Raw genomic sequence first — 14,137 nt, forward strand, 5'->3', positions numbered from 1 at the left:
GGTCGACCCAGGGCTAGAGCCTCGGGCTTCTTTGGTCAAAGCTCCTCTCTTGTTCACCAGCAAGGGCCGAGGCAAGGGACCAGCCAGGGCCAGGCTGTAGCGCCGTCGTAGCACCCGCCACCAGCCCCTCGGGCTGCGCACAGTCTCGGGATCCATCTGGCCCCGGCCCTCACTGGACAGATCGACCCTGGGCCTCACGACAGTTCCTGATGAGGGCTGCTGGAGCAGAACTGGGTCTCAGTTCCTTCCAAACATGCTCTTGGGAAAGGCCTGGCCACAGGTGACTGGCCTGATGGGAACACAGGTCCCGGAATCCTGGGTGTCAAAGCTGCAAACGGCTGTCCAGGCACGTGATAGGCAAAAGCCTGGAGAGGCTAGGTTAGCAGCTAGAGGTGTCCAGCAAGGGCACGGGGAGTGGGACCCAGGGCTCCGGCCACCTGCCCCAGACCCTTTGTCTCTCCTTCCTGTGTGCCCCTAACTTCCGAACAACCCCTTCCTGAGAGGTGCCTCCCCGCTCTGCTTCAGCCAAGACAAAATACCAGAGTACTGTTTCATCGTTTATTACAAACACAAGTTCGCAGGTAAATAATTGAGTCTAAAAAAATACATCCAAATAAATAACCGGAGTTCTCAAAGTTCTTAGAGCAAATAAGTTATATACAGACAGGTGAAGCAGAGCAGGCCTTCTCACCAGGAGTGTCCCAAGGACATGAGGGTGGGAGGACTCTGGGGAAAGACAGCTGGAGGGGACGGACGGGGGCCGCCCAGGACACCTGCCCCGTCCAGGCTCCAGGGCCGGCTTCAGAGTGAGTGTCCCCCCTGCGTGTCGATCCTGGTTTGTAGCCAACAGACAGGAACCCTCTCAGGACGTGGCCTCCGGGTAAGTACGTTCCTCATGCGGTTCCTTCCGGGGGTGCGGTGGGGCCCGGGGCCGGTGGGAGATGCCGCTCTGCAGCTGGGGGGCTGAAGGCTTTCCTGGCCGGGCTGAGGACACACGCTGCCTTGGGGGGAGCCCCCTCAGCCATGCGAGGAGGCCAGAGCTTGTGCCACCCTGCAGGTGGGGCCCCTGGCCCTGGGCTGCCCCTCTCCTCACAGCTCCACGCAGCCTCCATCCTGGCGTTCCTCGGCAACCAACGCTATCTCTTTCTCCGCCTGGGGTGTGTGGGCCTCAGCTCCCTCACTGCCTCCTGCTTTCGCCTGGCAAAGTGGATCTTGGTGGCAGAAATTTCCCTGGAATCAAGAAGGGTCCATTTAGCATCTCAGGAGACAGGGGCTGCCCAAGAGTTCCCCAGGACAGGCAGCAGGGACAGGACCTGGGCCCCCTACATCACAGCCGCCCTGGGGCCGGAAGGCAGACACAGCTCACCCTGAAAACAAAGTCTGCACACCAAGGACAGGCCAGAGCAGGCCTAGACGCTCCTCGGCCCATAGGGACTTCAACGAAGCTGACGTTCAATGTCAAGGCTGCCGGAATGACGGGAGGGCCAAGAACAGCGTATCTCCCGTGACTTGCCTTCCCACTTCCACACCTTTGCTCCTGCCCTTCCTTCTAGGCTGTTCACCTCCCCTCACCCAAATTCCATTGACTAAAATTCCCATTCTTCAAGGTCCAGCTCAAGGTGGTTCAACCGAGACAAATATGGGTCCTAGCTACCCTTTGAACTGGGATGAGACCCTGGTAGGAACTCCGGCGTCATCCCACTGGTCTTGTCCTGGCTGCAAGGGTTCTAGCCTGGAGCTGGGAGGCCGGCTGCAGGTCCCAGCTATGGGAACTGAGGCAAGTGTGGCAACCTCTCTGAGCCTCTTTCTTAGTCTGTAAAATAAACACCGGCCTCGCTGGTGTGAGGGGGAGCATGGGTTGGCAAAGCAAGTTCTTCGCCCACCGCGAGGTGCCGTGCACTTGCAAAGTCTTAATCTTCATTTTTTTCATCCTCAGACAGTTCCCAGGTATATGCTGGGTCTTCTCTAGCCCACTGTCCTGCCCTGTCTCCTATGTTTCAGCCACCCCACAGAGATGGCAGCCCCCGAGGGCCGTGCTGGGCCCAGCACTGGCCAGCTCCGGGGAGCCTCAGGCAGGGAGGTCTGAATAGTTAACACCCCCAGACTCCCACCAAGTGCCAGGCCCTGCCTGAGGCGCCCCACCGACGTCCACCTCTCAACAACCCCGAGAGATGGCTTGCACTGATGTCCCTGGCTCAAAATGAGAACCTGAAGCCCAGAGAAGTGAAAGGATAAGCTCAAGGTCACCAAGGCCGTTTGTGGCAGAGCAGGGGTTCAAATCGGCCAGTCCTGGCTCGGAAGCTGCCCCTTTGGCCACTTGGCTGCGCGGCCAGATGTGGGCACTTTATTCTCAAGTCCGTTTGGTCGGACGGACATTCGTGGGCACGTCCCGTGTGCCACACCTCGTGCTGAGCCATGCTGAGGCTTCCAGGAAGGGGATCCGGTCTGGGACAAAGGACGAGGGGACAGGCTAGATCGTCGACCACTCTGGACCCAGCGCCCAGGAGATGCTCACCACCGGAAGGAATGCCTGAGGGCCTTCCACAGTCGCAATCCCTCAGCCCCCTGCTAAGAAAGTCAACCTCCAGGCCTGGTGGGGACAAAGAGCTCAGCAGCTAAGGTCCCCGGCTCTGGAGCCTGCCAGAGGCCTGCCACGGACTGCTGGGAGCTTGGGCAAGCGCCTTTACCACTCTGAGCCTCAGTTCCCTTGGCTGCCCAGTAAGGACCCCGTCCTGCCTTCCATGGAGAACGAGGGCAATGTGCAAGGCATACGGGAGGCGCTCAGCCAGGGCAGGCACCCCTTACCTCAGCTGCCGGAGGAGCTCTCCTGCGGACGCCCATGTCTGGCCAACCTGGAACAGGTCTGCGGGGGACCCGCTGCCTGGGACTACCACAGCTTCGGCCCTGAATGAACAGTATTACGACGTAAGTGAGGGGCTGTCCAGGGCCCTGCGAACACCTGGCTGTGGGCCCAGTGCCCCCCCCACCCCCACCCCAAGCAGATCCATTTCCACCCCTGTGCACCTGGCACCCTTCCTTTCCCAGGCGGGGTGGGGGCTGAGGAAAACCGAGCTGCCGGGAATGCGTTCTTAGCCTCAGAAAAAGGCAGCTGGGTGCCTGGCCTTCCCAGAATCTGGCCATCTGCAGCTGCGCACAGTCCTTTGCAGGGGAAACTGAGGCAGGGGTGGAGCCACAGCTTGAGTCTCAGAGGAGTGGCAGGTTTGGGACTGTGCAGCCAGGTTCTGCTTTCCCCAAATGCTCCAAGCGGACCAGCGAAGCTGCAAAGTCTCCATTCCTTTTACAGGTGGGAACACCGAGGCCCAGACAGTTACGAGACTTGGCAGAGCTCCCCACCCACGGCCCTCCAACCCCCCAGCAACGCTGTGACCAACTTGGGGTAATGCCACGGCCTCCCAAGTCTAGATGCTACTTCTCCACCAAGAAAGCTCCAAAGCCCTCGGCGCCACAGCTCAGAAGCCAAAGCCCAGTGCCCCTGGGCAGACAGATGGGGGCTCACGGCCCAGCTCGCCTCTGACTAGCTGTGTGGCCCAACAGGACAAGTCCTGTCCCCTCTCTGGGCCTGAGCTGCGTCTGCTGTCACTTGGGGACAGCCCCTCCCGCCCGGAGTGAAGGTGGGAGGCTCTCAGAAGTCCCCAGAGCTGGGCAGTGGGAGGGACTTGGGGTGACCGGTTCTTCACAGAAAGGGACACTGCCCACAGGCCCCGGGCAGCCTACGGGCTCCCAGGACCCTGCTTCCCCACCATTCGCCACTCTGCTCCTCTGCTGGTCTTCCAGACACCCTGCTCCCCCGGCCCCTGCAGGCTGGGTGCCCACTTACCAGGACCTTCGATGGCAGAAGGTGGCGCAGGTGGGGTCCCCGCCACTGGAGCATTCACAGCGCTTTGGCAGGGAGCGGCGCCGGCGTCTTGGCGGGTTTCCCAGGCCGTAAGGAGCTGTCTGTCTGTGGGCAGGCAGCCAGCAAGGTAGTGGTGTAGGGTGGAGAGAGAGAAGGGGAGAGGGAGAGGGAGAGAGGATTAGATAAACTCTGACCACTGGCAAGCAGAGACTGTCCACGGCGCACACTGGGACGGCTACCCATGCCACCAGGGTGGAAGCAGAATGTTACCAGCCTCTGACCTCAGGAAGCCCCGGCACAGGCCCCTCCCTGGCAGCCAGGTGGTCCCAGACAAGGTCCCTCCCCTTTCTGGGCCTCTGCTTGCTCCCACACGGAGGGCCCTGCTCAGTAAGCCTCCCAGCACGGAGAGGAGGGGCTGGAATAGTGCTCCCTCCCTAAGTCGGGAAGTGGGGAGTCCTCCCAGCCCCTCCCCTCTCTCCCAGACAGGAACCTGAGCTGATGGCGAGGGCCAGGCCGGTCCCCCTGGAGGAGGGGAGGAAATGCCATCTCACAGAAGTAAACATACCGGCTCACAGCTAAGCTGCCCTCACCTGGTCACCCCTTGCCTGGGGGGGTGATAAAGGTGTCTTAGCTCTTGACTTAAACACAGTTTGTGCGAGTGCTCGTGTGTGTGAGATCCGGTGGGATTGATTTCAGATCCCAAGTCTGGCCAAGGCAGGCTGGGGGCAGGGCAAGGGGCCCTGCGGCCGGTCGGACCAGCACCTTCGGTGCCGGAGCTAATTTTAGACACTGTGCTGAAGTTGTAATGACTGCAGGTAGACCCAGCACGCAGGGACTGGCAGGGTTCCCGCCCCGAGCAAGTGTTTGGATGCGGATTAGCTCCACATACGCTTACGTGCAGGGCTTCCCTTGCCTTTTGCAATTTGGGGAAGGGAAAAAAACACACAAAGACACCGAGAAACTTCAACTCGAAGTATGCAGTGGCCCGGAGGCAGCGCGGTGCAGACAGAACAGACAGCACTGGCTCCCACCCCAGCGCTGCCAGGTGACACAGGCCAGGTTTCTCATCTTGTCACTGGGGACAGCAGCAGCGCCTGCCTCACGGGGAGGACGGGGGATTCGCGAGCTGATCGGAGACAAGCGGGGCTTGGCATAGCGCCTGGCGCAGTCAAGGCCTGGGCGCTGTCATTAATCGTCTGATTCTTGGCAGGTCACGCAGAGGCAGCATGGCATCCGTGGGCTTCCCCCTACCACTGACTCCCTCCTGCATAATCTTGGGGAAGGCATCCGACCTCTCTGGGCCTCAGTGCCCTGATCTGGAGAATGGGGCCAATTGCAGGCTGTTGTGAGAGTTCTCCTGAGCTATTCCTGCACTACTGAGGCGGCCCCCACGTGGGAGTTGGAACAATAACCGGTAACACTTCGTATTGTGAGCTCAGCCATCCTGTCTGGAGGCCCAGGGAGAGCTGTACTCAGCGAGAGATTCCCCATCCCCTGCCCCAGTTCCAGCGGCCCCACCTGGATCCCGCGGGAACTCACCCGGGAGTGTTCACCCAGATGATGTCCAGGTGGCAGAAGTAGACGCATTCCTTGTCGAGCCAGGAGCTGCAGGAGCAGCGTCGGGGCCGCAGGTGGGAGCCTCGGGCCCGGGGTGAGGGCGCCGGAGGCTCCGGGGCAGCAGCCACCTGGCCCTTGCCTGCGTGCACAAGAAGCAGAGAGACCTGGAGAGGTGGGTCAGGGTGCCTGGCACAGCCGGGATAGGGGACCTGCCGGGCTCCTCCTCTTGAATAATCGAGGAAGTTGGCATTCTCATCGCTCAGGAGCTCCAGGCCAGCCCGGGGAAGCCCCAGCAGCCCCGGCGGGAAGGGCTGGCGCTGTCCCGTGCCTGCAGCACCTCTGTACTTGCAGAGCTCCCTGGAGCGGCCACCGCCGCGCGGCTCCCACCCTGGAAGGCCCCCAGCAGACTGGCGAGTACCGCGCCCTGGGGAGGGAGACACCTACAAGCAGACCCGGAGGGGGCGGCTGCTGTAGCTGGTGAGGCTGGGGGGCGGCTCACCTTCATGCAGGGCCAGGAGCAGGGCCAGAGCGAGGGAGCACCAGGCAGTGGGCACGGCGACCATAGCAGCGGTGGAGCGCACAGGCTGGACCAGAGGAGGGAGCGTGCCTGTTGCCAGTCCTGCTGCCAAGCCGAGCCGAGAGCTCATTGCCTCAGTGCCCTGGCCGCTTCTTATAACACCAGTCACGGCCCCGCCCCTGCCCATGCAGCCCTGCCCCGCTCACAGGAGAGCGATGACACCGCCTCCGCCCGGGTGCGCCTCCCCCGGTGCGCTGGTGAGGGGGGGCGGTGGCAGAGGAGGGTGGAGGCGGGAGGGAAGGCCCCGCTCGTCCCTCTGTACTGCAGCTTCCCTGCAGTCCCCAGGGTCCCCTCCCGGTGCTGCCGCGCTGCCTCAAGTCATCCCCGATGTGTCCTGACCCCCTTTCTTCACTCTCCATGCGGCTGCTCCCTGGCTCTTGCCCAGAGCTAAGAGTTGGAAGGGGGAGATCCATGAGCAAAACCCTGCTTCTCCTTGGAGGAGACCCTGCCATCCCGCCTGCCCACTGCCAGCCAGGCTGAGGATGCCCCTTCTATTGTGTGGGAGGGGAAAGGGGGTGCTCAAGGCTGTGTGGCCTTGGGCAAATTAGAGCCCTCTCTGGGCCAGCTTCCCCCGTGAAGGACACAGCTCACCCCTGACCGCTGACGGGTCTGGAGCTGCCTCATGCCTACCTCACCCAGGAAGTGCCCCCTCCCCTCCTTCCCATCCCTCCTCCCAGGGCCTGGGACAGGCGTTCTGGCTCCTTCCAGAACCTATTGCCCCTGTGGGCACACACACACTGCACCCCTTGAACGATCTCCCGCCTTTGGACATGACAGGGCACTTGGCTCACCTCTGTGGCTACTCTCTTCGAAAAAGGCAAGGCAGTGCAGGGGGGCGGGGGGGAGTGGGAGGGGGGAGTGGAGGTGGGGTTGCACCCCGTGGGGGGGGGGCGAGCATTCCACTCCTGCCTCTCTGCTAGCTGGAAGCTGGGCCCTGCTGGAGACACTGGGGACGCACTTGAGCTGAGCTAAGCAGCTTGTGGAACCAGCAGTTGCCCTCTGTTCCTGCCCAGGCCTAGCTCAGAGTCCACCTCCCGTCAGGTCTTTCAGGGACCCTGTCTCCAGGTATAAGAGGAAAAGCCCTCTCATTTCTCGGAACTGCCAGAGCCTTGCTCTCCTGCCTGCCTGACTCATGACTCCGGGCTTATCTCCCCAGCAATCTCGAGGTGCAGAGCTCCAGAGAAGGTGAGGCCTGGAGCTGACCCTGCACACAGTAGGAGCCCTCTGAGTGAGCGCTCTCCGAGGGAGGAGAGAAGGCGTGAATTCATGCCTGGCTTTGAACTGTGGAAATTAGGTCCCTAGGAACCCAGGCTGCTCAGTTTTTAGTTTCCTGTGGTCAGCAGCGATCTCGTCATCAGACATTTATGAAGGGGGAGACAGATGACCACGGAGAGACAGGCAAGCCTGCTTCTTCCCAGGGCGTGACTAGAGCGTGCATGTGGGAAGGGCTGTGCGCGCGCCATCCCGGTACCGAGGGCCAGAGCTCGAGGAGAGAGATAGCCAGCAGCGTGGTCTTCCTTCCCCCAGGCTGCCTCGGGCTGCAGTGGAAGCAGAAACAAACCTTTCTGAGCACCTACTGTGCGCTCAGAGCATTTTCAGCTCCTCTCCCTCGTGGCCCCAGGAGGCAGCTGTCAGGAGTGGGGAGCAACTCCCCTACTGCCCGGGGGACTCAGAGACAAGCCTGGCTTGGCCGAGGTCACACAGCTGGTGGATGCAGAGCTGGCCCTGGGACGCGGACACTGGTCCCTCCAAAAAACCAGAGACTCCCCTCTCAGTTCTCACTGCCCTCCCGCCAAGATGCCTCTCTAAGAATTTAGAAGAGTATTTCTGGAATGAGGTGAGCAATACTCCTAGTCATTTCTATTAGCCTCCCGGAGAATATAAATACAGAATCAAGCAGGGTCAGGGTGGGGGAAGGGGCGGAAAGAGAATTCAAACTACTGAACCATGAAGAGAAGAAAAAGGAACCAGCAGGTGAGCGGGGAGCAGGAGGGGGTCCGGGTGGGGAGTGACACAAACAGGGAGGCAGATGAAGACAGGTAGGGAGAGAGGAAGGACAAGGAAGCAGAGCCTAGTGCGAAAGAAAGAACTTGGATTTGAGAAAGTAAAAGAGAAAGACCATTTGGAAGGAGAGCGAAGGGTCTACCAGGTCTAATCTTTACACAAATGCAAAATACTGCTCAGGACAATAGGGAACCAGAGGCTCAAGTCTGGGAAACATAATAGAAGAATTAAACAGACCAGGAGACAGGATCCCTCTCTGGTGTGAAAGGAGGATGACGACAGGGCAGGGGCCGCTGCCCGGGCCTTGCAGGGTCAGTGTTGGGAGCTGCGCCCGGCTCCAGGTCCCCTCCTTCCCTTCGCGCAGCAAACAGGGCTCCTGTGAAATGGAGAGGCCTGGCCCCGGAACCTGAGCAAGCCCAGGTCCTAGGGGGTGAAAGCCTTCCCGGAACAGGGCTATCCCCACCGGCAACACTTGGTTTCCAGGTAGAGAAAATTAAGCTGAGTTAAAAATAGCCAGCTCCAGCCCCAGAGCTCGCTAGCCTGGCCCTGACGGTCACTCTCTGCCCCTCCTGGCTGGCCTGGCTGCAAGGCCCCCAACCCTTCCGCTCTGGCTCCCATCAACGGCCCCGGCCAGCTGCCCTGCTCACTGCCCCATCCCCACCTGGCCCTGTTACCGCCCCCCCCCCCCGGGGTTCCAAAGGCTGCATGCAGGTTAAGGGACAGGGATTCATCGAAGGGCCCCTTGTCAGGATTTGGAGGGAATCGTTTTGCACACAAAATAATTTGCCCTACTTAGGCTTGGCCTCGGCCCATTCCAAGGAGAGATTTGCGGGGAGGGCAGGTTGGCAGAAAAGGGAAGTTGAGGCATATTTCTGGGTGAGACACTGTGCCAGAAACTGCCCTCTAGAAATTCTCTCCAGTCTCCACTCCCATTTGCTGGATGGGATAACTGAGGCCCTAGAGAAGGAGCAACTTGCTCAAGACGGTGATGGAGCCAGACATGTCCTCTTGGCTCCTAGTCCAGCCCCACTCTCTCCAGGACAGCCGTGAAGCTGCCCCTGGTCCACGTGGAGCCCCTGGGTCTGTATGGGAAGGGCCACCAGGAAGGACCCGCCAGCAGGAAGGCCAGGGCACTGCGACGGGGCTAGGCCCTCTTCCCTTGCACCCCCGAAGCTCCCTCTCTGCCCTCTGCACTAGGAGTAAATATCTTAGGCTGTCCGGCCGCTGAAGCCACTGCGTGGGACAGAGGGTGCCCGGGAGTGACGATGAAACGTCTGGCTGTGGGGGCTGGAGCACGTGCCCGGCGTGGTTGCAGGACGACCGAGCTTTGTCCCAGCTCTGCTGTGCATACTGTGTGGCCTTGGACAAGTCCTTCCCCTTCCTTGGCTTCCCTGAAAAGCTTTTCCGCGTTCCCATTGACCGAGAAGGGTGCTCTCAGCTCTGAAAGCCTCAGGCACTCAGAACCAACCGGACCCAAGTTTAGAGCTCCCCAAGACAGCCCTGCAACCTCTTGCTCCCTGCTGGGGACCCTCTGCTCTCTCCCTTCTGGAAAACCAGTTGCTTCCCTGTTGCCACCAGCCTGGGCCCACCAGGTTTCAGGAAGTTCTGCTGGCAGCCCCAGCGGAAGGGACACAGAGTCTTGGTTGAAGCACATACCGTGTGGGCGGCTTAGCAGAGCGGGTAGCTGGGAAGATGGGGCTGGCCGGGGCGGGGGGGTCGATGTCCGGAGTTGGCAGGGGGTGACGGGCTGGGGAGGGTTTGGCCCCAGAGCCAGCCTGGGTTGGGGATTTAGGGACTGAGGAGATTCAGACATTCCCATCATCATTTGTCCCCAGGGCTGCAGGTCTGGGCTGCCCCCATTCAGGCCTGGGGCCACTCAGCCTCAGGGCCTCTTTCTGGTGGGTGGTCTGGGCCTCCTGCCATCAGCCAGAGCTCACCCTGAGCCAGCAGGGCCTGCCACCGCCCACACCTCCATCCCCACGCTGGGTCTCCGCAAGGGCAGCCTCGGCCCTGCAGGACCAGCTGCCCTGGTGTCCACGGCTTCCCTGGGAGGACAACCCTTGCCGGTTCTCCCCCTCCCTCGGCCTCAGCCCATTCCAAGAGATTTATATCTCCCATATAAACCGTACTTGTAAAGGAATAATTCATGGGCCCTGTTTGTTATTAATCTCGGGGTAATCCGGCCAGGGTCAGCGAGGCCCACGGAACTGCTGGAATTCCAGCCGAAAGTAGACATCGTTCAGTCAAGGCACCCTCGTCAAGAGGCCATGGGAGTCCTGCAGGACTTTCCAAAAAAAGGAAGCCAACTCAGGGACTCAGCCTCCAGGATGAAAATCTGTGCACTCCCAGTTTTTGAGTTCCCTCCAAAGTGCTAAGGGCCCAATTCCCCAAATAGCCTCTCAGGGGCATGGGGTAAACACACTTACTGAGTATTTAATATATTGTGCTAACTAATTCACATGCCTTATCTCCATCAATGGACACAGTACACCTAAGAGGTGGGTGCTGGAATTAGTCCCTACTTTATAAATGAGGAAACGGAGGCTCACGACTTGCCCAATGTCAGACAGCTAGCAAGTGGCAGAGCCAAGGTTATGAAGCGGATCTACTTAATGTCAAAGCCCTAACCCTGAACTTGGTGTGCTCTCAACGTGCTTTCCTGGCTCTCCAGCCCACAGGAGGCTCGCCTGCAGCAACTCTCCTCCAGGGGTCGTCCTCCCTGGTAAGGCAGAGAACCCTACGCTGACTGGGAGAGTGGGCACCCCAAAGCGAAGTAACCTCCCACCTGTGTCTGTGGGGGCCCTCATCCCATAGTAAAAACACAGCACAGGGCCCACGCCTACAAGGTCAGTCTCTGAGGCCTTGTCACAGCTGTTAGGTAGACATGGACAGTCTGTTCTTCTTTCACAGGATACCCACAATAGACCTGGGAGGCAGGCTCGGCTCATAATTTGCACTTTACAGATGAGGTCTTTCCAGATAAGATTCTCATTTTATAGATAAGGAAGTGATTTACTTAGAGTCACACAATGAATAAGAGGCAAGGTTGGAACTTTCTTTCAACAACCAACTCATGTCTATCTAATGTTCCTTTCATCCATCCATCTAGCCATCTGTCCATCCATCTGTCCATCCATCCACCCATCCATCCATCATCTAAGCTTTCATTTATCCTTCCATCCATACATCTACACAACCAGTCTCCCATTTATCCACCTCTTTCGTAACAGATGTGGTTGGAGAAATTAGAAGGGTCGAACCTTGAAAAGCTTTGAATAGCACATTACACTCGGGCTGCAAATGTCTGGTTATTTCCTGGGGAGCGGTGCATCTCCTCACTGAGCCGATGAGCTCACCGAGGCATGGTCTTCCCTGAAATCCCCACCCTGGGGCTGACCACAGGCCCGGGCTCTGTTGGTTTACGCTCAACACTGCAGTGACATGGAGCGAGATGGCTTTGTCCCACCAGACAAAGCCCGTTTTTGCATAAACATCTTTCTGAGGAGGGAGATCTAGGTCCCTTTTCCTGCCCGGTACCATCTTTAAAATGTTCTGATGATGAAGACTTGAGATACTTAGTTAAGAAAAAAAAATCAGACAAGCATCCAAAGATGGAAGGACCCTTGGCCTATACCTAGATGAGGGAGCCACGGTCCAGGGAGAGGGACATCCTGCCAGAGGTCATCCTGCCAGGCCTGGATCTGGAAACCCAGACTGCCTGGACTCTGTTCTCTCTGAGACCTGGGCCCCTGCATTTGGACCTTCTCCCCCATCCCACCGCCACCACTGGCCAGGACTTGCAGCTGGCAGATTTTCAGAGTCACACCCACTCTGTTGCCTAGAACCCAGGTTTTCCAAGGCACACCCAGTGCCCCACCAGGAGGATGCATTTCCCCTCCGGAAAGGGGTGAGACTCCAGGAGGTCGGGCCACCAAAAGTACAGTCCTTGGTTCTAGAATTAAATGTCAGCTAAAAATAAGTGCCTGGTACCTGTATCGTCAGGGTTAGCTTGGTGCTTGGCAGGCTGGCAGGCAAAGCTTGGGTTCCCACTGTGATTCCAGGCTGACATTCCTGGGCAGAGGTGTGCCTGCGATACCTCCTTGCCTAAAGGCCTTGGCCTTCCTGCCCACCTCCTGGGAATCCTGAGCCAGGAATGACCCAGGAGACGCACAGCTGGGCTCTGGCAGGCAAGAGGGCGGTCAGGAGCTGAAGCCTTTGCCTGGGGCTGGCTCGGGGTGTGGGGGTGAGTCAGGGGCCAGCCCACCCCTGGAACCTCTGTGGCTTGGCAGACCCAGCTGTCAGCTTCAAAGCCCTGTGACTCAGGCTTGAACCCCCCCGCCCCCCCACTCCGCCCCCAACCCCCTTTGGACAAGTGCTCAGCACCGTGCCAGGTTACAGCAGGGGCTGGACAGTCTGAGGACGGTTGTCTTGCTCACTGGCCAGGTGACCTAGGGCACACCAGAGTTTAACCTTCCCGAGTGTCAGAGGCCACATCCGTCGAAGGCATCCAAGAAAAATCCCACCTCATGGCTACTGGGAGTTTTCGTGGCAGAGCCAATGGCAGGTCTGGCCTGTTGCCTGGCACAGGAGGGCTCTGTCAGTTGGCCTCTATCCTCCCTTTTTCATCCCGGTCTGTAAGGTGCGTGTGGGCTTGTCGGTATAGAGATGCTCCTGGAAAGGAGTGGGGTGTATGTGTGTGTGTTTGTGTGTGTGCTGGAGTCAGGGGTATTGCTAGAAGTTGTGCTATGTGCATGCCACAGGCCAGATCCCCCATGAGTGGCTCCTCTACTACTCTGGGTCACATAGTCCCTCCAAGAGCACCTGCCCCCCCCGGCTTGCTCCGCTCACCCCCATTTGCTCTGGCATACCGTACGATGCCGCACCAGACAAGAAGTGCGTGCAGATTTGGGCCAACGCTGCCTTCCTATGAAAACCAGGCTTCAGCGGCAAGTGTGCAGCCAGGACCCAGCCTGGCATCAGGCTGAAGCAACTCGCCAAGCCCAGATGGCCACCCTGGCGTCCGACCTGCAGGGGGTCCAACCCTGAGCTATCCTTCCTTCTTCATCCCACCAGTGCTGACCCGGTGCCCAAAGCTTTAGCCCCCCACACCACAGGGCTTGTCATTGTCGGGATGCACCACAGACGTTCTTGCCTCCTTGCCTCTGTGCAAGCCGGGGCCTCCCAGCCTCCTTCCAGTCTTACCTGATTTATTCTGGCCATCCTTAAAGCCCCCCACAAATGTTAGCTCCTCCAGGAAGCCTGCCCAAACCCTTCTAAGATATGAAATCAAACCATCCTCTGAACACCTGCATGGTTCTCATCAACAGCCTTGCGAGGCTCGAAGTCCCTGGGTAGGCCTTACTCTGCGTCTCCGAGGGCGGACCGTGGCTAAGGGCTCTGCCGCCCGTGTCAGCCGAGCCACGTTTGTATCAGAGGCCCACCTCTCACGACAGGTGCCCTTCCCCTCTTTCTTTGAGCCCCAGTCTCCTCATCTGTAAACGGGCGTCATCATAGTGTTGTGGCTGTGGGGAGGGTTCAGTGAGAAAGGGCTCTGTCCGTGGTAGCCGTTACTGACCACACCGAGTTACAGAGCAGAGTCACGTTCTCATTCTCACTGAATGCTGACCACAGAACCCTCCGGGCTCTGTCAGTGCCTCCATTTTCAGACGAGAGTCTTTTCAGACGAGGCTTTAGACTCGGAGGGCTTGGAGAGCTTGACCTGTAATGGTCAGGGGTTCAAGCTCAGGTCTGTTGGACCCCAGGGTCGGTGATGTTTCTCTTCCCTCTGCCCTTCTCCTCCTATGCGACCTCCCCAGCCTCTGTCCCCTTGTCCCGACCAGATGCTCCATAAGGACTTGTTGAATTGGAAATGGAGAAGTCGGGGATGTTCTCTCCTGGGTCCCCTCTTCCTCCTCCCCTTAGCCCAGGCTCGCTGGGCCCCCACTCGGGGGTCCACAGCGTGGGGTGTTGCCTTCTGAGCATCATCGGACGAGATAAAGACCAAAGTCTCATGGGTTGATGTAGCCCGGCCCAGGGTTTCCTGTAGTATGTTCCAAGGAAAACACTGGTAGCAGGTGGGACTCCATTGCCGAAGGAGTTTGGGAAACTGGGCTCCCAGCAGGGCTCCCAAGAGCTTCCAGTGG

The 14,137-nt window shown here is 59.2% G+C and overlaps 1 protein-coding gene across 1 annotated transcript; it reads right to left on the reverse strand.

Annotated features, from left to right (window-relative positions):
- Positions 1-538: 538 nt before the first annotated feature.
- Positions 539-12,311, reverse strand: EDN2 (endothelin 2). Its single transcript, XM_045799474.2, has 5 exons — positions 5,913-12,311; positions 5,396-5,552; positions 3,839-3,961; positions 2,806-2,904; positions 539-1,230 (listed from the first exon to the last, which is right to left on the reverse strand). Exons 1-5 carry the CDS (start codon positions 6,115-6,117, stop codon positions 1,137-1,139), a joined length of 678 nt encoding a protein of 225 aa, XP_045655430.2. The 5' UTR covers positions 6,118-12,311; the 3' UTR covers positions 539-1,136.
- Positions 12,312-14,137: the final 1,826 nt, after the last annotated feature.

This window comes from Ursus americanus, chromosome 12 (genome assembly GCF_024610735.1).
Source record: "Ursus americanus isolate L20-20 chromosome 12, mUrsAme1.1.p, whole genome shotgun sequence".
Lineage (NCBI taxonomy): Eukaryota > Metazoa > Chordata > Mammalia > Carnivora > Ursidae > Ursus > Ursus americanus.